Source organism: Balaenoptera acutorostrata, chromosome 14 (assembly GCF_949987535.1).
Source record: "Balaenoptera acutorostrata chromosome 14, mBalAcu1.1, whole genome shotgun sequence".
In the NCBI taxonomy this organism is placed as follows: Eukaryota; Metazoa; Chordata; class Mammalia; order Artiodactyla; family Balaenopteridae; genus Balaenoptera; species Balaenoptera acutorostrata.
In genome coordinates, this window is record NC_080077.1 from 33,158,906 (window position 1) to 33,184,254 (window position 25,349).

At 39.5% G+C, this 25,349-nt stretch overlaps 1 protein-coding gene across 1 annotated transcript in view; it reads left to right on the top strand.

Annotated features, from left to right (window-relative positions):
* The window catches only part of SAMD3 (sterile alpha motif domain containing 3), a 42,965-nt gene that overhangs the window by 11,524 nt on the left and 6,092 nt on the right, over positions 1 to 25,349 (top strand). Inside the window, exons 5-8 of the mRNA XM_007190842.2 lie at positions 6,300 to 6,485; positions 6,740 to 6,824; positions 12,336 to 12,503; positions 23,338 to 23,538. Coding sequence (XP_007190904.1) covers positions 6,300 to 6,485; positions 6,740 to 6,824; positions 12,336 to 12,503; positions 23,338 to 23,538 — 640 coding nt within the window. The remainder of the gene's footprint in view (positions 1 to 6,299; positions 6,486 to 6,739; positions 6,825 to 12,335; positions 12,504 to 23,337; positions 23,539 to 25,349) is intronic.

Consider the following 25,349-nt stretch of genomic DNA (forward strand, 5'->3'; position numbering starts at 1 on the left):
ACTGGCATCGTAACACAGAAGCAACATTTCTGTTTAACTTTGTCGTTTGGTGAAATTTGGTCCCTATTTTGAAGATATGCATTATGAGGTCCTTTTCTGTCCTATGGTAAGATGATAGCAAGTTCTTTAAACAAACGTCTAAGCCTCCTCTAGCTTCCTTTCTCTTCTTCTATGTTCCAAAAACACTGAAACATTTAGATGTTTCTGTGGTTACATGCCATTTAGTTTCAGAGTTGATAATACAAAAATTGGGCATCCCAATATATACCATTTTCAGTGTATAAAGTCTGCAAGCTTGGGTGTGGAAAAGAATAAAATGAATGTAGGCTTGTGGAACACAGTCTTTCAGGTAGGTCCCTGGAGAGCATGGTATTTGTCGCTGCTTTCTCTTCCGATGGTGGGAGTACTGCTGCTGATGGTAGTGGTACTTTAGATGTGAAGACTAAGACCAGTAGCGAGAAAGGCTGTTCTTCACAGCTAAGTCCTCACTTGTCTCTTGTTCTTCTTCCTTGAGGACCAGAAAGCAATACCATTTTACGAGACTAGAAAAGCATCACAATCCCTCAAGGTAGCAGATTATCTCCAAGCTGGGGCCCCTAGAAAAAGGTGTCATTTGTTACCTAAATTCTAGGAAAGCAGGCATGATTCATAACGACTCCAAAAGTCAACCAGAAGTCAGTTGAGTGTGATGTGAATTCTGCCCTTTGTTCTGTAAAGAATCCACATGCGATGCAGCTGAAGCCTGGTGAGATACTGAGAAAACTTCTTTGGGACGTTTTTTCCAGTGATGTTTGATCATTTTGTAATTCTCAACAGCCACAGTCTAATTCCTAGGTACACTTTGTATATACAGAGGACTCTACTCCAATTGCCAGATCTGCCTCTCTTGCATTTGGGTCCCACTAGTTTTCATATCTCAAACTTGGGGACTTAGTGATGTGACACTTCAATTTCATGTATGAAAACACAAGTTCGTGGAACTAATGTCTCCCTTTGCTTATCTGTCATAGAATGTTACATTTAATGTTTTGTATCTCTCTCAAATGTTCCTAAAACTTTCTACAACATTTTTGTTACAAACTGTTCCACTCAACAATGACATAGGGAAATCAAAACAGATAAGGAGCCAAGACTTAAGATGACTACTCACAGGGCCAGTGTTGGACCAGGTCACGTGGGAGATTCAGACAAGAAAGACCACCCAAGAGGCAGGAGAGTGGGGAAGAGAATCCACCTGGGGAGAGGGCTAAGATGAGCCAAGAAGATCGAGGGAAACTTAGGGCATTGGGGTGAGAGAAACAACTGCTAACACATGCATAGTGTGGCCTGGAGACTTAGTAGGCTTGAACCTTGGCTGGATCTGAGAATTCACATTGGATACTAGCTGATAATAAAATGGCACACAAAATTGGACCATATTATGAATTGTCCTAATTATTAAGTAAGTTATGTAACTGGAGATAAAACAAGTAGTCCCTACCCTCATGTATGTCTCTTCTGCTCCCTGCCATGGCTCAACATCTGCCTTCTCTACATTGAGATTTTTTCTTAAGAGAACTTTAACTTTATGGGGATTCCCTTGTTTTTTCCCTTGCTGCTTTTAATATTTTTTCTTTGTATTTAATTTTTGATAGTTTGATTAATATGTGTCTTGTCTTGTTTCTCTTTGGGTTTATCCTGTATGGGACTCTCTGTGCTTCCTGGACTTGATTGACTATTTCCTTTCCCATGTTAGGGAAGTTTTTGACCATAATCTCTTCAAATATTTTCTCAGACCCTTTCTTTTACTCTTCTTCTTCTGGGACCCTATGATTCGAATGTTAGTGCATTTAATGTTGTCCCAGAGGTCTCTGAGACTGTCCTCAATTCTTTTTATTCTTTTTTCTTTATTCTGCACCCTGGCAGTTATTTCCACCATTTTATCTTCCAGCTCACTTATGCATTCTTCTGTCTCAGTTATTGTGTTATTGATTCCTTCTAGAGTATTTTTAATTTCAGTAATTGTGTTGTTCCTCACTGTTTGCTCTTTAGTTGTTCTAGATCCTTGTTAAATGTTTCTTGTATTTTCTCCATTCTGTTTCCGTGATTTTGGATCATCTTTATTATCATTACTCTGAATTCTTTTTCAGGTAGGTTGCCTATTTCGTCTTCATTTATTTGGTCTTGTAGGTTTTTACCTTGCTCCTTCATCTGTTACAAAGTTTTTTGTCATTTCATTTTTTTTTTTTTTTTGATGGGTGGTACTGTATTCCTGTCTTACTGGTTGTTTGGTCTGAGACGTCCAGCACTGGAGTTTGCAGGCAGTTGGATAGAGCCGGGTCTTGGTGCTGAGATGAGGACCTCCATGAGGCCTCACTCTGACTGACATTCCCTGGGGTCTGAGTTTCTCTGTTAGTCCAGTGGTTTGGACTCGGAGCTCCCACCACAGGAGCTCGGGCCCGACCTCCGGCCTGGGAACCAAGATCCTGCAAGCTTCCTGGCACGGTTAAAAAAAAAAAAAAAAAAAAAAAAGGAAGAAAGAAAGAAAAAAAGGACCAGTACAACAGTACAATATCAAAGAATAAAAAACAAAATAAAATTAGAAAGATAAAAGATATATTAGGAAAAATAAAACTATAATTGAAACAACTGCAACAAGGTAAAATAAAACCACAACAGAAAAAAGGAAAAAAAATAATATAAAAAAGGCTTTGGGGGGGCGTGGGGAACAAGCCAAAAGGAGAGATCACTAACAAAGTAAAAAGAATAAAATAAAATTAGAAAAATAAGAGATTTATTAGGAAAAATAAAAATATAAAAGTATCAACAACAATGAATCAGAACCCCAATCTAAAAGAAGAAAAAAAAAGAAAAAATAAAACCTTGGCTATGGGGGGGAATTTAAGCAGGGGGTGGAACTTAGGTGGGGGCAGGGTTTAAGGTGGGGCGGGACCTAGGTGGGTGGGGGGGTGACCTTTGAGTGTGGGGCGGGGCCTCTGCTTAGAACCTGTGCAGAAGGGGAGAGGCAGCACGTGGAAAGGAGGGCTTCTGGAGTGTGGAGTTCCGAGTTTGGAGGTAGGGCCCTGGGTGAGGGTGTGTGGGTGGGGTTTAGGTCCAACAGGCTCCCCGGTGCCTAAGTGGACAGGGAAAGCGCTGGTCCCGTTCCTTTCCATTCCTTCACACGCCTCCCCCACCGTCTCCCCCAGGGTCTCTCCTGTCGACCCTGGACTCCTAACCATGGGTGGGTCCCGCTGGGTGTAGGAACACCTCCCCTCCCCCAGCCACCCCTCAGGGTGCCAGTCCCGGAGGCCCAGCCTTTACTTTTGCTCCCCCTTCCCTCCCTCCCACTCCCTTAGGACCCACGAGGCTGGAGGGGGCCTCGGTGGGCAGAGGGTCAGGTCCGGGATCTCAACAGGTTCCTGGGGGATCCAAGTGGGCAGGGGAAACCTGGCCACACTCCCTTTTGATCCTCTGCCCTCCCAGTGGTTCCCCAATTTCCCCCTTCAGGTGTGGGATCCCTTCCCCTCCCCCAGCCGCCCCTCAGGGGCCCCAGTCCCGTCCCGCCTCCACTTCTCCTCTCCCTTCACTCCCCCCAAGCCCCACATCCTGCCCGGTTGCTGGTGGGTCCTCCTGTCCCCTTAGGTGTCCATCGTCCCCCACCGGTGCCTGGTAGGTGCCCTAGTTGTGAGCAGACGCGAATTCCACATCCTCCTAGTACGCCATCTTGACTCCACTCAGTCAATGAGCTTTTTCATGAGAACCTCCACCTCATAATTTTTTTTAATTAGCGCATACTGCAGTAATAATACTATTATCATATGTGTCAGCTTACCCTTATTGTAAGTTTTATTTTATTACGAATATAAACTCTACATACATACTGAGTGTTCAGTGCAATAGACTCTGATTAGTTAGACTGGGAACAATCCTAGCCATTAACATGTTTTAAAAGCTCTCCAGATGATTGTACTGTGTACCCAGGGTTGAGATCCATTGGATTAAAGATCTTTGTTCTGTGGTGGTATCTTGGTGAAGGGCACTGGCTCTGAGGTAGGAACAGAAATATCAACATCCTCTTAGTCTGGGAATTTTTTCTGCTCTGTGCACTTACTTTAAGCTGACTTCTAGTGTGTTCTGCCCAACTCTACCTCAATAAAGATATGAATAATCTTAACCTCACAGTAAAGTTTTTAAAATCCAATGCAAATATTGTTTTATGGTTGGGAAGTGATTGTGCCTGCAGTTATCTGCACCTAAATTAGAGTGTATTTTTAATTTCTGATTCTAGTATTCTGTGTAATACTAGTTTTGACTTGTATTAGTTAGCATAGCTTGTATTCTATTCACTCCCCAAATATCTTGTTAAATTGTTTTAATGTAAAGAAAAGGATAATTTGATGCCCCTGATTTTGTCTAATTAGGAGCAAGATGGAATATCTGGCTTTGATAGAGCTTGTATGTGTCTAGTTACATTCTAGGTATTTGACAGAAATAAGACCATGCTATATAGTGCCTACCCTGATGTTGAAAAGACATACAGAAAAAATATATAGAACAAGAAGGTAAAAATTGCCTCCAGCCCTATTTTATAGCATTGGAATGTGGAAGTTATCCATTGATGTGGTACTAAATAAGACATGGCAACCTCACAAGTCTAAAGGGGTCATGCAGCTAAATTAGCTTGAAACTCCTGAGGAAAAGGAGATAGATGTTAAAATCTTGTACTGAAACCAAGTTTAACACCTGCACAGTTGCAGCACTTTTCAAAAATCTTGGGAAGGCACAAAATACAGCAAACAAAACTTGCCATTACTTTACACCCTCGGTTTAAGTAGATAAGGGAGAGATCATGAGAGAAAGAAATAATAGAATAGAATAGGAAAGGAAATAGGGATTGTAGAAGAGTATTTGCCACCTAGTACACCCCCAATAAATATTGGTTGAGTAAATGAATGAAATGAGAGAGGAACACTGGAAAATAATTTGGGCTGAGGCAAAAATTTCTTCTGGGAACGGCCTGTTGCTGTACTGAAGCCAGCGTTGAAATTATCGGTGTGCTCATTTTAGCCAGGACATCTTTTCATCGCCGATGCAGTTATTGCCAAAGAGGGAAAAAAAGGAGAAAGAGCTTATCATGAAAAGAGAGGAGAGTTATTTCTCTTATTTTCTTTATTCCCCATGTTTCATTATACCTCTTGCATTCTTACAAAATATGACTTAAAATTCTAAAGGAAACCTGGCCTTTCAAAGCTCATCTGAATTTTATTTGTACTACTAAGGCTTCCATGCTTGTACCAGAAAATTAACCTACTTAAGTTAACTTAGGAAATCTTTCTTTGTCTTCTGCTTGGCTTGCCTCTATTGCTTCACTTCCATTCCAATCAATCCTATTAGTGAAATGGGTTAAAAGCTATCTATTGTCTCTGGTAACTTGCTTGGAAATTTTACTTTTTATACACTGGATCAATCATTAACTTTAAGGTTTTAAAGTGGTTCTGATATTTAATTTTATAAAAAACCTTATTGAGGTGTAATTTTCATAACATAAAATTCACCCATTAAATTATACAGCTCAGTTAATTTTAGCAGATTTATGCGGGTGTGCAGCCATTGTCACAATCCATTTTGGAATGCTTTCATCACCCTAAAAATTCCCTGGTGTCCTTTTTTCAGTCAATCTTCACTCCAGCCCCCAGCCCCAGGCAACCACTGATCTGCTTTCTGTAGCTATCATTTTCTGTAGCCTTTTGTAGCAACTTCATCTGAATGGATCAGAATATCTGATACTTATTTTAAATTTAGAGACCAAGTTCACCTTATTAAAATAGCCAAGAACAACTGAATTAAGTGACTCTTGTATTTTACTACAAACAGAAGCCAAATAAGTTAATTAGAAGAATTTTCTGAATCAGGTGCTAAGACCTTATCATGTGCCTCATTTGCTTTGCTGAATTGCAATTTACTCTCTCTTAGTTAGATACCTTGTTCAGTTTTGAGCTATGCATTACATATTAACTCTTCAAGATATATGGATCAATACTCTTTCCAACTTCAGACTTTATTCTATAGTCTATACTGTTATGAAATTTTTCTCCAGAATGACAAGTATTCGTGTGTGTGCAAAGGAAAAGAAAACAGAGATACCCAATGAGGCCTCAAACATTGGCAGGTAGATGATTGGATGGAAGATGGATTGATGACTTCCATATATTTAGGTCTCAACAAAGTGGTTTCTGTCATAAGTTCTCAGGGTGTAGAGAATTAATAAGTTGCATATATTTGAAACAGAATTTCACCATTTGTGTGTTTTTATTTAACAGAAGGAATGTGAAACAGGTTCTAACAGGGAATAAAGCCTTACAATGGACTAAGTCCTATGTTTTACCGGAGTTTCCCTATGATGTCAAATGCATGTTAGCAGAGCAGAAGTGTCCTGATCACAGCATGAGGATAAGGATCATTGAGTTTCTCCAGGCTGACATGACGAAGTATCTGGAAGGCTCACTGTGAGTAATAACAGGGCAGACTTGCTGCTTTGAGAGAGGGTGTGTTTTCAGAGTAGACTTGAATTCATTTGGAACCGATTCTCTTCAGATTTTGCATGACATATTGGTAGTAAGTCCAACATTGCCCAATATTTGAATGTCTACATTGTCATATAGAAAGATGTGAAGAAAAGTGAATGTAATTTAGACTCATCTTATGAGGAGGAACGTGGGCTTCTTGAACTGAAAAATGTCCTCCCTGTCGCACCGAACAGGTACCCCACCACCCAGCAGTATAACGACGTGGTCAACGCCCTGCTGCAGGCCCACCCTTTCCTGGATGAGGACGGCTGTGGCTTTGTAAGTGACAACGTGGAGCCCTTCTGTTTCTCTCAACCTTTCTTAAAATAAGAACCTTGTATTGTCCAGTAATCTTATGCCTCTTTCCCCTTTCCTCAGTCTCTTTCTGTCTGTTTATCTGGGTCTATCTGTTTCTCTTTCTCTGTCAATTTCTCTGACTCTGTCTGGTCTCTGATTCTGTTCCTTCGGCCGTCTCTCCTGTCTCTCGCTGTCAGTCCCTGTTTTGTTCTAAGTTTTGGTCTTTCTTTCTCTTTTCTATCTCTCTCTCTTCCCTCTAGCTCTGTTCTTTTTGATGACTTCTCTGTGTCTCTCTGTGTTCCTTTGTCTTCTTTAAAAAATAATAACACTTTATTTTTTAGAGCAGTTTTACGTACACAGCAAAATTGAGTGAAAGGTACAGAGATTTCCCATCTCCCCCCCGACCCACACATGCACAGCCTCCCCCATTATCAACATCCCCAACCAGAGGGGTACCTTTGTTACAGTGGATGAACCTATATTGACACATCGTTATCACCCAAAGTCTGTAGGTTACGTTAAGGTTCACTCTTGGTGTAGTACATTCTATGCCATGAGACAAATGTATCCATCATTACTGTATCGTGTATATGTCTACTATTTTCACTGCTCTAAAAATCCTCTGTGTGCCACCTGTTCATCCCTCCTCATCCTTCTCCATCTTCTTTCTCTCTCTATGTCATCATCGTTCTGTCTCTCTCTGAAAGCTGTTTGGAAGCTCATGTGTAAAGATGAGTCTCTAGGAAGGATCTTTAAGAGATGCGATACGTGGAAAGAAGGCTGTGACGGCACCTACATCAGTGTTTTCATCAATAAAGTGGTTCTTGCCTTTGTTTAGAGCCAGTGGAGAAGTGGTCTGCTTTTGAGGTCTTGACCTCCAGCCTCACCTGGCCCTCTCACATCTCTGCTGTTCTGACAAAAACAGATCCTGGAGGTGTTCTGGGGCAGCAGTTCTCCACTCTGGCTGTACATCAGGATCCCCAGAGATTCTGGTTTAGTTGATCTGGAGAAGAAACCCTGACACCTTAAAGTTCCCCAGATGATTCTGATGTGCAGTCAGGGTTGGGAAACACTGCTCTAGAGGTTTCAATACAAGCTTTGCTCTCTGGGTCTGCAAGTCTCTTGGCTTTAAAAGCCTGGGATATCCATTGCCCAACAATGTGAGTATGCTTAACTCTACTGAACTGTACACTTAAAAATAGTTAAGATGGTTAAAAAAATTGAGTGTATTGTGACACTGGAACTATATGATTTAAGGGACAATTGTGGGGAATTATAGCTTTGGGTACATAAGATTTGCTGTCTATTAGTCCTTATATCTCTATATGCCATATACGCATACATTGGAAGTCTTATCTAAATAAGATAGATGTCTTTTGCACCTTATTATAGCAGATATCTCTGAGAAAAATTGTTTGCTGTACTTTCTTGAAGACATAGTGTGTGTCTTCAAGACACACTGTGTGTGTGTGTGTGTGTGTGTGTGTGTGTGTGTGAGAGAGAGAGAGAGAGAGAGAGAGAGCGAGAGAGCATGCACACAGCAAGGAAGCATTTAGTCATTTTTAGGACTAACTTTATTCTCAACTTTTTTATATTGAAGTATAGTTGATTTATAATGTTGTATTTCAGATGTATAGCAAAGTGATTCAGTTATATTTATATGTATATATATATTTTACAGATCATTCTCTACCATAGGTTATTACAAGATACTGATATTCTCAACTTTTTATTTCAAAAGTTTTCAAATCTACCCAGGAGTTGAAAGACTGCTGCAGTGGGCAGCCATATACCCTTTATGTAGCTCGAGGTTTCTTAGTCTGGGCAGTATTGCGTTTTGGGTGGATACTTCTTTGCGGTGTGGGCTGTCCTCTGCATTGGAGGGTACTTAGCAACATCCCTGGCACTCACCAAGTGTGACTAGTACCCCTTCACCCAAACTGATGTAACAACCAACCGTGTCTCCAAACATTGCCAAATGTATCCTGGGCGGGGGGCAAAATCTCCGATGACTGAAAATCACTGATCTAGATTCACTAGGTATCACCATTTTGCCACATTTACTTTTCCTTTCTCATATTTATTTGTTTGTTTTGACTGAGCATCTGAAAAAAAGCAAGTCGCAGTTGCCACTCCTAAATACCTCAGCATATATCTTACAAGGATAAGGACAATCTCCTACCTAACCACAATACCATTTTTGTACCAAAAGAATTAACAATAATTGCATAATATCATATACAATCCATATCCCTGTTTCTTCAGTTATTGAAACAAAGTTTTTAAAATGGATTTTTGGCTATAACATCTAATCAGAGATTATGCATTCCATGTAGTTACTATGTCTCTTTAATTTCTTTTTGTCTCTAGGATAGTTTCCCTACCTTTTTTTTTTTTTTTTTTTTCCATGATATTTTCTCTTTTGGACAAGGCTAGTCCAGTTGCTGTGTACAATGATCCACATTTTGGGTTTGTCTAAATGTTTCCTAATGATTATATTTGGGTTTACAATGTTAGGGGAAGATCTGCTGGTGATATGTGGACTTTTCACATATCTGATCAGGAGGCCATAACTTCAGGGTTGTGTTTCATTTCAGAGTGATTGGAGAACTGTGTCTATGTAGCTCTTTCCACACCCCCTCTAGCTGGAAAAGCATGGAGAAGAAGGATGATTGTTCAGTGACGAAAAGATTTTCTGTTGTGGCATCTGTGTCAGGAATTCTCTGTGCCACGCACGTAGCAGATGCTCAGGGCACGCTCCTTGATTGACTGCTCATGTGGACCACTGCATTGACTGGCCCTTTTTTTGTTCCTATCAGATACTTGCTAAGGAGAGAAGGGAGAGGCTGGAAAGAAGACATTGGCAATTAAAAAATGTCCTAGCAGTTGATTGCTGTAATACCTCCCACCAAGTCCGCAGGTTTAGAAGCCCTTAAGAGCTGTGGGAAACATGAGGGGGGAAAAAATGTATTGGCACTAGTTCAGATTTCAGGGCTAAGAAAAATACAAGCCATCCATTATTTCTGTGCTGTTGTAAAACAGCAGTGGCAGTGTCCAGACCCACAAGCCTGTGGGAGGTGAGGAAGTATCTCTGACTCATACATACCCAGGCGCTTAATTGGGGCCGAAGCTGCCTTCCCAACCCCCAAGCCCCAGTACTCCTCACCAGGGCTGCCAAGGGTTTTTTGTTATTTTTTTTTTAACATCTTTATTGGAGTATAATTGCTTTACAATGGTGTGTTAGTTTCTGCTTTATAACAAGTGAATCAGCTATACATATACATATGTCCCCATATCTCCTCCCTCTTGCGTCTCCCTCCCACCCTCCCTATCCCACCCCTCTAGGTGGTCACAAAGCACCGAGCTGATCTCCCTGTGTGAGCAGCACTTTAGTTTACAAATGTCTTCCATGAAGTAGCTCTTCATTTGAGTGTCCCCCTAACCCAGGGCAGTTGACAGGACTAATCTTCTTATTCCATTATAGTTGAAGAAACTAAGGCTGAGGGATTACTTGTTGAAGATTTCTTAGCTAATACATACTGGAGCTAGTCCAGCATCCTGGGTCTTTCCAGTTTAGGTCCCAGTGCTTTTTCAGGGGCAGGAAATAGCTCTTATTGAGACTTAAACCAAGGAACCGGGAATGACAAAATCTAAGTGCCAGACACTGGACTAACATGATCTCAGTGGCATTCCCATTTGCCTGAGATCATAAGATATGCCCAAAGTCACCCAGTGACTTAACCCATCTAGTGGCCAAGACTAGGAGGCAAATATGGGCCTGTGTAGCTACAAATGGCCATTTCTTTCCCTGCACCCACTCTTGGGCCTATTCAAGTGCATGGCATTGCAGGGAAGATGAGGGGCTGAAAAGAAGCCTTGAGGCTCAGGTTTGGCCACTCTTCACACAGTGAGATACTTACCAAGCAAGACCAAGACTCAGAGTCTTGCTTCTAGTCTGTTGCTCAACACCTGGGTCCATGTACTTCACAGAGGACAGACACAAGGCATCTAGTGTTTATAGTTTCCCAGATGCACCAAGCACTGTGCTGGGTTTGGTGAGCAAAGTAGACCCAAGACCTTCTTCATGTGCTCACAGCCTAGGGGAAGGAAAGAATGGAAGGAAGGAAGAAAGGAAGGGGAAATTTGAAGAGAGGAAGAATGAAAAGAACAAAAAAAGAAAAGAAACAAAAACATCACATAGATGAGGGTAAACTACCAGTGTGATAAGTGTTGACAAGGAAAGGTGAGCCTGATAACCAAGGGAAGTGAGCCGTTAGGGAGGCCGTAAGGGAGTGATGGCTGAGCTGAGATCTGGAAACAGAGCAAGCTTTACCTAGATACCAGCAGGGTAGGCGAGGAGAGGGACAGAGCTTTCCAGGCCAAAACCAAAGGCCCAGCAGAGGGAAAGAATGTTAGCAGTGTTGGTGTGTTGAGGAAGAAGCCCAGGTGTGTCCCCAAGTTGTTAACCACGTCTCTTGTCTTCCAAGCTGTCCACATGCCAGACAGATTCTCCCAGAGCACAATCTGACCATCCACACTTCTCACTCGATGTGGCCTAAGAGGGCTTCCTAACCCAGCTCTGCAGCCACTTTCTACAAAGCTTTAAAGGATACAGACACCTGGGCTCCTCTCAGACCTGCTGAAGCAGAATCTCTAGAGTCTGGCTAAGCACCAGCAGCACCGCCCCTCGGGAACTTGGAAGAAATGCAGATCCTCAGCCCTGCCCCTGACCTACTGAATTAGAGGCTCTGAGGGTAGGACCCAGCAACCTGTGTTTTAACAGATCCTCCAAGAATTGTGATTCAGGCTGAAGTTTGAGAACCATTGCTCTAGAAGAGAACTTCTCTGTCCACAGAGAGGGGTTTGAAAGGATCTGGTTCCGGATTACCTTGAAGCTCTTTTTGGGGTAACCATGCCCTTCAGGTTGGGGCTGACTTCTCTATTTTCTACACCTCCTACCCTTCCACATCTTGAGCTCTCTGTTCCTGCCCTGCACGACTCTTGGCAGTTCCCCAAAGGGTACCATCTCTTCCTCTCCTCTGTTGCACACGCTGCTTCATCTGATGATGCATTTAAAGAAAGCGCGTCACTCCATATATGCATAAGCCAGTATCAGTTCTTTTCTAGAATCCAACAGGAAAGTGGAGTGCATTGTGGAGACACCAGAGTAAAGTGGAAAGTATCCAATTTTAGCAATTAGGAACTCTAGACTCAAGAGCCAGTATATTTAGCTATATGACATTGTATATAAATACACACACACACACACACACATATAACTATGTACTATACAAAATATCAATATATGTATATATTTATAGCATTATCACAAGATTATTGTGAGGATAAATAGAAGAATAGATATATTATTTCTATTACTGTGATGGGAAAATAATTTCAAGCCCAAAGGTGATAGGCAAAGATCTTATTGTTTATATAGGATTATTCCAATCTCTTTGAAGATTAACTGCCCTGTTTTATAATTTTACACAGTTTTTATGGAAACGAGCCCTCAAAGATCGTTTTAAATATGTTCGAAGACCCATAGAAGATGATGAACAAGTGATGAGAAATAAGTGTAAATTTGGACACCGAAGAGGCCAGACAAGGAAATCTCTTGCTGATATAAGATTTGATGAAATTAAAATCGTCCAGATAAAAGTAAGATTGAATCTTTAATTGTTCTGACAATGTATTGGTTGGTTGATTGATTAAGGGATAATAAATGCTAGCATTTAAAATAATTAAAACAAAATAAAATATCCTTTTGAAAATTTGAGGTGTGGGTCAGAAACCAAAAAAAAATCTGTTTTTTTTTTTTTGTGAATGAGAATATTTCTAAAAGAGGACTTCCAAAAACGGAGCAGAGAGTGTTATTGAACATCACAAGTTTATTCTTTCACAATCTTCAAAAAACCTGGAGAAACCCTAAAGTTCTGGATCTTTGAATAATTTTTTTCCCTCTCATCCTAAAATGTATCCTGCGTTCTTGCTGTTCTTACTGCTACAGAAAGTTTTTTTAATACTCATATTGTAGGGGTCAAATTGCTTCTGGTTTCAAGGTTTCAGGGTGGAAACTAATCCACATGCATGGGTCCAAAACCCCATACTGTTCTCACTTTGTACAGAGGCGGCCATGAGGAGCTACAGGCAAAGGGCCCCAGGCAGGGCCTGGAGATTCCTCCCTCTGCAGTGGGTTTGCTGTACATAATGTTCACGTGGGTCCTAATTACCTGAAATTCTATAAATATTCCTTATCTACCTCACAGCCCCCAAGTGTTCTCAGAAACAAAAATGTCCCCTGCTAATAAAGTAGATTGAGCTCCTTAGGAAGGATGTCCAAACTATCAAGTTATAGAAGCTAAATCTCAGGTCCTCCCCAAAATCTCTTTTCACATCAATCCAACATGAATATGTAAATATAATTTTTCACTACAGACACGTTTATGTCAGTGAATGTACTTGGTGTAAATATGCTGTTTTCTTCTTCAGCTGGTATAGTTATCTGATATTAATAGAGCAACCTGTCAGATCATCTCAATTTTATTATCACTACTTATAAGCACCAGGGGCCGGGAATATTTTTTAACATATTTTGTAAACTGTTCATCCCAGCATTAGAAGTAAGAAACATTTTAGATGAAGGAGTATTTTGAAATTCCTTATTGGGGCTTCCCTGGTGGTCCAGTGGCTAAGACTCCACACTCCAATGCAGGGGGCCTGGGTTCGATCCCTGGCCAAAGAACTAGATCCCACATGCTGCAGCTAAGAGTTCGCATGCTGCAACTAAAAGATCCCACGTGCCGCAACTAAGACCCGGGGCAGCCAAATAAATAAATAAAAAGAAATACCTTATTATAATTTTCAAAGAGATTTTCAAATGACAGGCCAGTTAAGATAATATAATTTTAAGTCTGCTCTTTGATGAAAAGACAAGACAGATGAAAGGTACCTAAATTTAGTGTAATTTTATAGAAACTTTAACTGCAATATTCCAATTATAAACTGAAATCATGATAAGGTAGAATTACATTCATTTTAAAATCTTTTATATTCTTAAAATAAAAAGCCACTTTGTAAAGGAACATAATTATATTGTGCATATTTTCAAAATATGTGATTTTCCATATACTACAAATGGAGTTCCTTTATAAATGAATTAAAATTTTACAAATTTTACAATTTAAAATTTTACAAATTTTAAATTCAGTTTTCTTTCTTTCCCACCACATGCCACCAGAATTGATGCACGTCCCACCAAAATTCATTGGAATGGATGAATGGTAAAATCGGAAAAGTAGCACTTATCCCCAGCAAGGGTAAGCCCAGGGGGTCAGAGGCCACCCTGAGGGACACAGGCTAAATGGCAGCTCCTCTCCTATGTTGACACATCATCACTGACCCAGTTTGTACAATCATCTTTCCGTTCTTTCTCAAAACCACCGCAATTCTTCATGTAACTGCACCTTTTGTTGTTCCTGTCTTGGAGTCTCCCAGACATGCTGGGATTCTAAATTGAATCCTACTAAGGCCCATGCAAGGGTCTTTGCTACAAAAAGAACAGGGATTGAATGTACCAGGGCCCAAGATGAGTTGATGTACCAGGGCCCAAGATGAGTTAAGTTGCAACAGAATTTAGTTTTGACCTTCCTGCCAACTGGGGCAAAAAGAGGTCATTGTTCACATCTGAAGAGGCAACATTTTTCCTGCCAAGCAAATCTAATTCATAAGGATTTACTTTCCTCCCTCTTACAAATGGAGCTACAAATTGCTGATTCTTTTAAACACTGTAGCATCCCTGTTTATGACCTCATGTTCTGTAAAGCCAAAAGCTTTGAAGGATGGAGAAAATTTTACACTAGAATATTACATTACAACGTGTTTCCGTGTTTTGTACCCTCCATGGTGATTAAGCAAATGGAAAAACACTAAGAAGAGTAGAGGGATAAATCCATTGAACATACCACTTATCTCATGGGATTTTAGACTTCAGATGAATTGCCTAAATTATTTTGGGCTTCATTTTGAATTTCTGATAGCTCCTTTTTAATGTCTTTATGATTTCTGAAAATTAAAGATAGTTGGATTAAGATACACTGTGACAACTTTCACATCTTTTAAAATTTCTTGACTGGGCACAGCATTTCCATAATATAGAAAAAAGTTATTTCCTGTGCTGTAGAGATGGAAAATATTGATGCAGGCAAGACGCCAGGAGGCAGGCCGTTCCCTCAAAGGCAGGGAAGTGGGTTTGGCTAAACTGGAGGAAGGTTTGGGGAAGGAGTAAGGGAGGGGAAGAGATTTTTCATTCCTTTTGTTTCTGTTGTTTGTCCTTTGGTGGTTGGAAGGAATTTACCAAAGAATTGATGGTAGATGCCTCAACGAAGGACAGTGTGTTTCTTAGTCCTGTCACATGGGCTTCTGCAGATAACCAAGCAGCTGCAGAATTTGTGTGAGTTTGAGCTTAGGTCACAGATCTTTTGTCCCCAACCCTCCTCCTCCCTCAATCTCCAAGGTCAGCGTGGCACTGCTTAAACTACGCTACAAAACCCAAAGCTTCAGCAGCATCAAAACATCCACCCATGAGTCTTAAAAATGCCTGGGTTCCTCATATTCTACTCTTAAAAAAACTTATAACCATGGTATGCAGATGGCTATACTTGTCAGAATACCAGACTGTTTCCAGATCAGTCCTACAAAATACTGGTTTTAAATGCAATGTTTAAAAATCCTTTGCCAACCTCACGACCTCATGTCACTGCTGCTTGTAAATCATGCTGTCAAGTGCAACATAAGTGACGTTGCTTCTTATGCATCTGACTTTTAGCTTTAGGTCCAAGCAACTTGTAGCCCTGTGAATTGAAAAATCTGTTTGCTTTGCTTAATTGCCTTTTATTATACTTCTTCTAGTATTTATAAACGGAGACATAATTAGATTCTCAAAACAGAATTAACTGAGTAATTTCTTTTTTTATTGATGTATAGTTGATTTACAGTGTTTCAGATGTACAGCAAAATGATTCAGTTATATATATATACACACATATATATATGTTCTTTTTCAGATTCTTTTCCATTATAGTTTATTACAAGCTATTGAATATAGTTCCCTGTGCTATACAGTAGGTCCTTGTTTACCTATTTTATATATAGTGGTGTGTATATGTCAAGCTTAAACTCCTAATTTATCCCTCCCCCACCCCCTTTCCCCTTTGGTAACCATAAGTTTGTTTTCTATATCTGTGAGTCTATTTCTGTCTTGTTAATAAGTTCATTTGTATCTTAACTGAGTAATTTCTTAAGTTGCTGACAACATTATCCTGTTTAAATGATGAAGACACACTGGTTTTAAAAGCTTACAGGAATTGTATGGAGCTGCATGCAGAGTAGTGGAATTAACTTTGTACTGTATTATTTTTTGTGCAAAACCTCAGGTGTTAAAGTTGAATGAATCAAACTCCTCACCTCATGGTATATTATTGTCATTGTTCTGTGCCAGGCCTTTCTCTTGTTCTATTCACTTCTTTTTGTGCTCGTTCTTCTCTGCCCTCTTCCCCACCTCTGCTCTTGGGCAATCCTTCTATTGTGTTTCATCTGTATCTTTTTGTTTGTAAGGTGTTCTAAAATGTGTACTATGATTTTGGGTGTATACATATTTGACCCAGTGAAAATGGTATTCTATATCTCATTCGTGTTTCACTTTTTCACTGACACTCTTTAAGACTCATTCATGTTACTATGTATGTTTCTAGCCCATGATTGTAACGATTATTACAAGCCCTTGCCTCAAGCCCCTCAACGGGTTGTACTGCAGAGAATGCCATTATACCTGTCTGGTTATGGACTCACCTGTGTGTTATTCCTTTGGCTTGTCCACCAAGAAGTGGAACTGATGGGGCAGAGGGCATGCATGTAGTTAATCTGACCAATTACTTTCTAGAATGATTTTGTTAGTCTCACTCCCATAATACTGCATATCCCTGTCTTCCTGCCATTGCTTGGCACTAGCCAGCCTTGTGAGTTTTGCCAAGTCTAATAGGTATAAAGTGCAATCTGATTCTTGTGATTTGCATTTCCCTTGATAACTAATGAGTCTGAGCATCTCTTCATGTGTTTGTTAGACTTTTGAGTTTCTTCTTTTAGAAAATTACCTCTTTAGATCCATTGCCCAGTTTTTAATGGGTTGGCATCTTTTTCTTGTTAATTTGTAGGAAGCAGTCCTTCCCATGCCCTAAGTCACAAAGATATTCTCCTACTCTTTCTCTTATTAAGTTTATAGTTTGCATTTTCATGTTTAGATCTTTAAGTCATCTGGAGTCTGTCTTTGTATATGCTATTAAGTAAGGATAGCCATAGGGTGAGTTGCTCTTACAACACCAATTACTAAACAATCCATCCTTTTTTTATTTATTTATGGTGGTACTTTTATTGTATGTTAAGTTCCCCCAAAAGACTTGGGTGTGTTCTGGGCACTGTCCCTTATTCCACTGGTCTCTCAGTCTACTCTTACGCCATTGTCACATTACAGTTGATTACTTAGTGTTTATTACTTAGTATCACTTAGCACTTAGTGTACAGACACTTCTGGGGTGGTTCACCCTCATTTTCTGGAATAAGGGGAAGGACAGGGGGTCCTTGTCTCAAGAACCCACCCTGGGACTCCTTTGTAGCACCTGCCTTCTCATAGAAGAACTAGAGCCTGGCCTAGGGGTGCTGAGCTCAGGTGGGAGGGTAGGACCAAAGGAAGGTCCCGAGCATCTGCCCGTGCAAGGAGCATCAGGATAAGCTCTGTCTTGCTCTTGTGGAGAGCCTGCTGTGACAGGATGGAGGTGGCCTATGGAGGCATCCTGCTCCTGTCATCCTGACCCTGGGGTGGAGTGGGCATGGCAACTGGTTGACATAGGGCACTGGACCCCGATCTTCACACTTACCCAGCCTGATGCACATCATTTCTCGGAAATCTCTTCATGCAGAGGATTCCTTGGTGGTCCCTTTGGGCCTCTGCTGACTCCTAATTTATCCCTCCCCCATCCATGCCCCATTTGAAACATCAGGATGTAAACATACTTTGAAATGCTTAAACTCATCTTTAATGCTTTTTGACTAATGCACGCATTTTCTTTTCTTAAGTTATTGAGGTTTCTTTCATCCAGTAGAGGCTTCGACTTATTACCATAAACTTTTCACTCTTGGGATATAAGCTGACTTTAATAATAGTCATTGCTTCTTTCAAATTTTTCTGATAAAAACCTGGCTTGAATCTTTCATGTGTCCAGTCTTTCACATTTAATGCCTGATCTTTTCATCCACTTTGAAAAGATTCTCCTCTGTCTTTATGGAGTAGATTAACTCTGAAATGGATATTTGGTGAACATTTATTTTGGTTCCTTGAAGCAGTACAGGAAGGACTTTGAATTTTCCACAGGAGCTTTTGCTTTTCTCTCTTTCTATTTTTTTTTTTCCTAATTGCAATGAAGTTCTCTCAGTTTGGAGGCTATTAATGTGATCTTTAAGTGTACAGCTTATTTTATCTTTATCAGTTAATGTAGTCTACATTTTGGTTTTTTTAAAGAGTTTTAAGTAAGTAATTTAATCCTATCAATCAGTTTCTTCAAAATTCCTTTTGATATCATCTTCTTGGAGGTTTTCATTTTATGCATGATTTATTACATCCAGCTCCAAGTTCTTAAAATCCATGTTGTCTTCTCCAGGAAGAGCAGTCACTCTAGTCTTCCAGTTCCTTGTTTACCATCTGTATAGTGGCTCTATTCATTATTGAAAGTGACATATTAAAAGCTCCAGCTACTGTTATTACTGAATTGTCTCTTTCTCCCTTCCATTCTATCAGTTTTTGCCACATGGTTTTGGGGTTGCTGTTGCTAGTGTATATAAGTTTATAATTGTTATATCTTCCTAATGGATTGGCCCTCTTCCCATTATAAAATATCTTCCTTTGTCTCTAGGAACAATTTTTGTCTTAAAATTTATTTTGTTTCATATTAGTATAGCTATTCTGTCTCTCTTTTGGTTACTGCTTACTGGTATATCTTTTCCCATCTTTTTACTTTCAATCTACTTATGTCTTTGAATCTAAAGTGTGTCTCTAGTAGACAGTATATATTTGGATCATTTTTAAAAAACCCATTTTGTCAATTACCTAATGTGATTAGTGATAAGTTAGGATTTATGTCTGCTATTTGTTTTCTATGTCATCTTTTTCTTGTTACTTTATTCCTTAATTACTGCCTTATTTTGTGTTAAGTAAATGTTTTCTAGTGTATTAATTTAATTTCCCTATTGTTTCTTTTAGTAAATAAACATTCATAGTTATTTCCTTAGTGGTTGCCCTGGGGATTACAACTAACATCTTGATTTATAATAATCTAGTTTGGATTAATATCCATTTAATTATAACAGCACATAAAAACTTTCCCCCTGTATAACTACACTTGTCTTCCTTTTATACACTGTATGCCCATCAACACAGAATTTATAACTCTTGCTTCATGCAATTGTTTTGAAAACAAGGTGGGAGAAAGAAAGAGTTACAACCAGAAAATACATTGATACTGTCTTTTATACTTACCTATGTAGTGACCTTTACCACTGCTCTGTTTTTTCATGTGGATTTGAGTTACAGTCAACGTTCTTCCATTTTAGCTTGAAAGACCATCTTTAGTATTTCTGGTAGGGCAGATCTGCTCGTGATCAATTCTCTAACTTTTTATTTATCTGGGAATGTCTTAAATCTCTCCTTTATTATTTGAAGGATGTTTTGCTAGACATAGAATTCATTGAGGGAATTGATTTCTGGTTTGAGAATTGGGTGTTCCAGTGTTCAATTGTTATGGTTTTGGCTATAGCTACCAGAAAATCCTGTCTGAAATTGGCTAAAACTATAAGGAGAGCTATGCCTTCACATAATAAGAAACCCAGAGGTGGATGAGTGTGGATATGATTGCTGCTCACCAATTTAATCAGCTCGTCTCCTCCAGACAATCATCATGTTTGTACATCTCCACTCCCTTGAAGTGAGATGTGGCCATGAGACTGACTCTGATCAATGGAATGTGAGAAGAAATGTCAAGCGCATTGAAGATCCAGTATGCAGTGCCCCATCTTTCCCCTTTCTTTTGCAATGATGACTGATATTCTAGATGGTGGAGCCAGTTTCTTGGGTGAAGAGGGTGAGGAGCTGGGCCCCGAGAGGGACATTCCCATGAGTGATAAACTTCTGTTGCCCTAACGTTTGGGGGTTGCTAGATAGAGCCGCAGTATCTTGCCTATCCTGAGTAATACCAGCGGCTCCAAGTACAGCATGTCAGGCTTTGGACCCACATCTCAGTGATTCTCCTGTTCCAGGGCAGGCTTCATCAAGTGATGGAGTTTTATGGACTTTTCTCAGAGTCTAAAACATGAAGAAAACACAATATTTTGCCCGATTCTGATGTGAAATATCTTATCAAACATATACTGGGAATGTTGCAGCAGTTTCTGTAGAGAGGTTAATTTATGCTTTTTTTTTAAACTTATGCTATATCTAGGACAGGAACACAGGGATTTAATAAATGATTGTGGGGTGCATCCAAAGTCCTCCAGACTTTTGTTAAATAAATAAATAGATAAATAAATAAACAAACTGCCGGGTGTTAAATTACTAACACTATACTTATACAGTAACCCCTGCAACATCCACAGTTTCACTTTCTGGGGTTTCAGTTACCCTCAGTCAACTGTGTTCTCAAAATATTAAATGGAAAGTTCTAGAAATAAACAATTTATAAGTTTTAAGTTGAGAGAGAGACCACATTCACATAACTTTTATTACAGTGTATTGTTATAATTGTTCTATTTTATTATTGTTGTTGTTAATCTCTTACTGTGCCTAATTTATAAATTAAACTTCTCCATAGGTACGTGTTAAGGGAAAAACATAGTATATATAAGGTTCAGTACCATCTGTGGTTTCAGGCTTCCAGTGGGGCTTTGGAACGTATCCCCCACAGATAAGTAGGGGGCTACTGTAATTCATTTCTCTCTTTAAACATTTCTTTTCCTACTTGTTGGGTATACATGTACCCAGTGACTTTGAAAGTCATGAAGTAGTTTTGTGTGTTAGCTTTCTTTGGCTTACAAATACAATGGAATTGAAAGTCATGCAAAAACTGCTTAGTCAATGCTAAGGACATACACTAGGTTTCTTTTGATTTCTTTTAGGGCATTTACTGTTTGTTTCTTACTGCACCTGACATAATGATTTATTGTATAAATACTAATCATTTTTATAGCCTTTTCCACAGATGTTTCTCTCATGGTGCAAAACTGAACAAGAAGCAAAAGTTGAAGAAAAATGTTGACAGTTAATTGCATTCTGGATATAATGCAATTACTGCCATCAGCAGGTGGCACGTTTGCTAATACTGTGAAGTTTTACAAGTCAGCTGTGCACTTGGAAACACGGGGCAAAGTCAAGGCAGTTTCCCTGCCGATTGACTAAGACACGTGACTGAATGTTAAGGAAAGAGACTGTTCAAGTTACACAGGGAAACATAGTTTCCAAAGTCAATTTGATGACAATAGAAGTGGAAACAGGGATGACTGGAATTTGGTATGAAGAAAACTCTAGCATCTAACACAGCACTGTTCAATAGAAACATAATACAAACCACAGATATAATTTAAGATTTCCTAGTAGCCACATTAAAAAATGTAAAAAGAAGCAGGCAGAATTATAACATTAAGAGTATAGTTTACTTAACCCAATATTATCATTTCAACATGTAATCATTATGAAAAATTGTTAATGAGATGTTTTACATTCTTTTTTTGCATACTAAGTCTGAAATTCAGTGTTTCCAGCACACATCTTAATTTGGTCTAGCCACAGTTCAAGTGCTCCATAGCCATATGTGGCTAGTGGCTTTTAGACCGGATAACTCAGATAAATACCCCCTTAGAGGAATTAGAGGGTTAAATGACACTCTCTGGGGAACACCATACTTAGCAGGGAGCATGACCAGTTACTAATGTCAAACCCTTGTTGCATTTCTGGGATAAATCCAAGTTAGTTGTGTCTTGTTCCTAATATTTGTAACTTTGTTCATGAATGAGACTGACCTGTAATTATCCTCTCTCATACAGTTCTTTCAGGTTTGGGAATCAAATTCATAGACATAGAGGCTTTGTAGAATGGGTTGGAATTCTTCATAGAATTTCTTTTTTTTGACTCCTTGAAAAAATCTGCATAAATTTGGTATGCCCTCTGTTTTGAAAGTTTAGTAGAATTTGTCTGTGAAAACCTCAGGTCTTGGTATTTTCTTTGTGGAAAGACTTTTGTCTTCTAATTAAATTTATATAAGGGTCTAGGAATTTCTTTTTAGTCTGTTTGTATGTTATATTTTTCTAGGAATTTGTTCAGTTGGTCTATGTCTTGCTAATCATCCTATGTTCACAGATAGTGGATCTACCTGACGCTTTCCTAATATGCTTGTAAAAGTCTTGATATAGGAGTCTTTTAGGCTCTTTACCATTTTTCCATCTTTTACAGGTAACATCTGCTCACATTCTGGTCAGCTAGACAGTTTGTCAACTTGTTGCTTCAAGTGTAGTTCAGCCAAGTGTCCGCTCAACTAACTTTTCTAGAAAGATTTTTTTCTTGTCTCCTCAAAGCCTATTGATTACCTTAGATTTTTAATGAGAATATGTGAGGTACTTTTAGCCACCCCACCCCATCCAATGTACCCAAACGCATAGCGAATATAATTGACAGCTTCATGATTTAGCATCACAAAATACCCACCATAATTATTTTGAATTTGGATTATATGGCATAGTACTGCAGCCCTAAAAAAGCATTTAAGAAGGAAAAATACAAACAATAACAATAACAAAAACTTAATTTTGGGACTTCCCTGGTGGTGCAGTGGTTAAGAATCCACCTGCCAATGCAAGGGACACAGGTTCGAGCCCTGGTCCGGGAGGATCCCACATGCCGCGGAGCAACTAAGCCCGTGCGCCACAACTACTGAGCCTGCGCTCTACAGCCCGCGAGCCACAACTACTGGAGCCCATGTGCCACAACTACTGAAGCCCGCGCACCTAGAAGCCAGTGCTCCGCAACAAGAGAAGCCACCGCAATGAGAAGCCCACCCACCGCAACGAAGAGTAGCCCCTGCTCTCAGCAACTAGAGAAAACCCGCGTGCAGCAGCAAAGACCCAATGCAGCCAAAAATTAAATAAATGAATAAATAAATAAATTTTTTAAAAAAGAGAACAGATTATAATTCCAGAGTCAGTAATTAACTGTTTGATTTGTTCACAGCGTCAAAGACATTTGTTAACCATGTTCCAAGCCAAGCATAATGCTACATAGTAGTGCTCACCATATGAGTGAATCGTTGAGTGTGCCGTAATAGCCCATAATTCAGGTTTTCATGAAGCATTAAACTGCCACTTGAAACATGGAACATATTAATATTTTGAAAATATTTTGCAGGAGGAAGCTGTTTGTTTAGATTATGAGGTAGATGAACATATTAACTGGTTCCAGCAAGAATATGTGAAAACAGAAAAGGACTGGAGTGAAATTGATAAGAGGATGAGCCAGACTTTGGAAATAAGAAGAAAGTTGATCAGCAGCAGAACACCTCTCAAGGACATTCTTAAAATGTTTCCTTTCCTGAAGTGCCCCTATCAGGTATTTGCTTATAATAGTCTGATTATAATGTCCAAATTGATTTTTGTCTCTTTCCTCTTGGAGTGGTAGCAGGACTATGCAGCAAGATGGTGGTTATGAATCTCAGGAGAATGCGTGAGGCCCAAGGGGTACAACTAGGACCATTTGGTAAAAATTTCTGGAATCATATTCTGATAACACACACTGGCTGCCTTCAGCTTTGAAGAGTTCTCCATCACTGGACACATTGTGGAGGCAGGGGCACCACTACTTTGGGATATTTTGACAATGGGAAACATTTTCCCTTAGCATGCATTTAGACAATCAAGATAGTTTATGAGATAACTGTTAGCATGCAACATTACTCAAAATCTATTTCCTTTATGATCCCAAATCATTTCATAAAGTGGTCTTAAAATATACGAAGTTTATGGGTAAATCAGACACCCTGCCATTTAGTTTATTTAAGGTGGCCATTAAAGGGTCCTATTACAATTTTAGTGTAATTCTGGCTGTAGTATATAATGAAAGACTCTTCAATGTTTTTATCTGAGAATACATTTCATGGAGGAATTCTGTAGGTGCAGTCAACCAAACTGGAAATGAAAAGTTTTACATGCTTTTCTTCCAAAAGAAACTGAAATAAGAATTTGCCTGCATGCTTTATTTTAATAATAATGTCTATAGCAAACATCTGAGTGTTTGCTACATAGCAGCTATGTTCTCAGTGCTTTACATGGATTATTTTATTTAATTTTTTCTCAGCAACCCTACCTTATTTATTGCTTGCTTTCTCCTTAATCTTTGGGTTGCTAGGAACAGTAGCATATGGTAGCCTCTAGCTGTTAGAAGAGTATGCCAGATTGACACACGTACAAAATATACTTTTAAAGTGAAAAACTGTTAAACTGATAGTCTATAAACTCTTTAAATGTAAGGAGCATGTTCTGAACATTGTAGTAGTTCCCAAAGTACCTAGCAGAGTACTGTGTGTAAAATACAAATAAAGTATTGATTTTTTTGAATTCTGGATGAGTTAGTAGATGGTTGGTGTCTTAGTCCAATCTAGCTGCTATAAACAAAAATACCATCGACTGAGTAGCTTATAAACAATTGAAATTTATTTCTCCCAGTTCTAGAATCGGGGAAGTTCAAGATCAAGGTGCCTTCAGATTTGGTGTCTGGTGAGAGTCCACTTTCTGGTTCATGGATGGTGCTTCTTAGCTGTAACTTCATATGGCTGAAGGGCAAGCTAGCTCTCTGGGGACTTTTGTATAAGGGCACTAATCCCGTTTATGAGGACTCTGCCCTCATGACCTAAGCACCTCCCAAAGACCTCATCTCCTAATACCATCACACTGCTAGGTTTCAACGTATGAATTTGGTGGGGGACACAAACATTTGGTGGGGGACACAAACATTTGGTGGGGGACACAAACCAAGGGGACTCTTGGTCCCCTTCATGTATTTCCCCCATTCCCCACTTACAATAGTGGTTGGTAAGGCTGCTCTGGTCACTGATGTTGCAACCTTTGAGGTTTTCACTGGACTGCAGCCTGCAAAGTTTTAGTGATTAAAACAGATGAGCTATGGTTCAGTGGCCTTTCAAAGAACTATAGTTGATAGTAAATCTGGGGTTCATTATAGCTCTAATGAAGAATAGAGACATTTCAGACCTAAGGCTGTATCTCTCCTGCTTTGTTTAAGTCTCCCATTGTGGCATCTGTAAGTCTTCTCTTCCTATTCCCTCAGGTATTTCACCCTTTATATTCAAAATGTGGATTGGGGTATAGTTTTGGCAATGGCTGTACTTACTGAATAAAGTTGCCCTA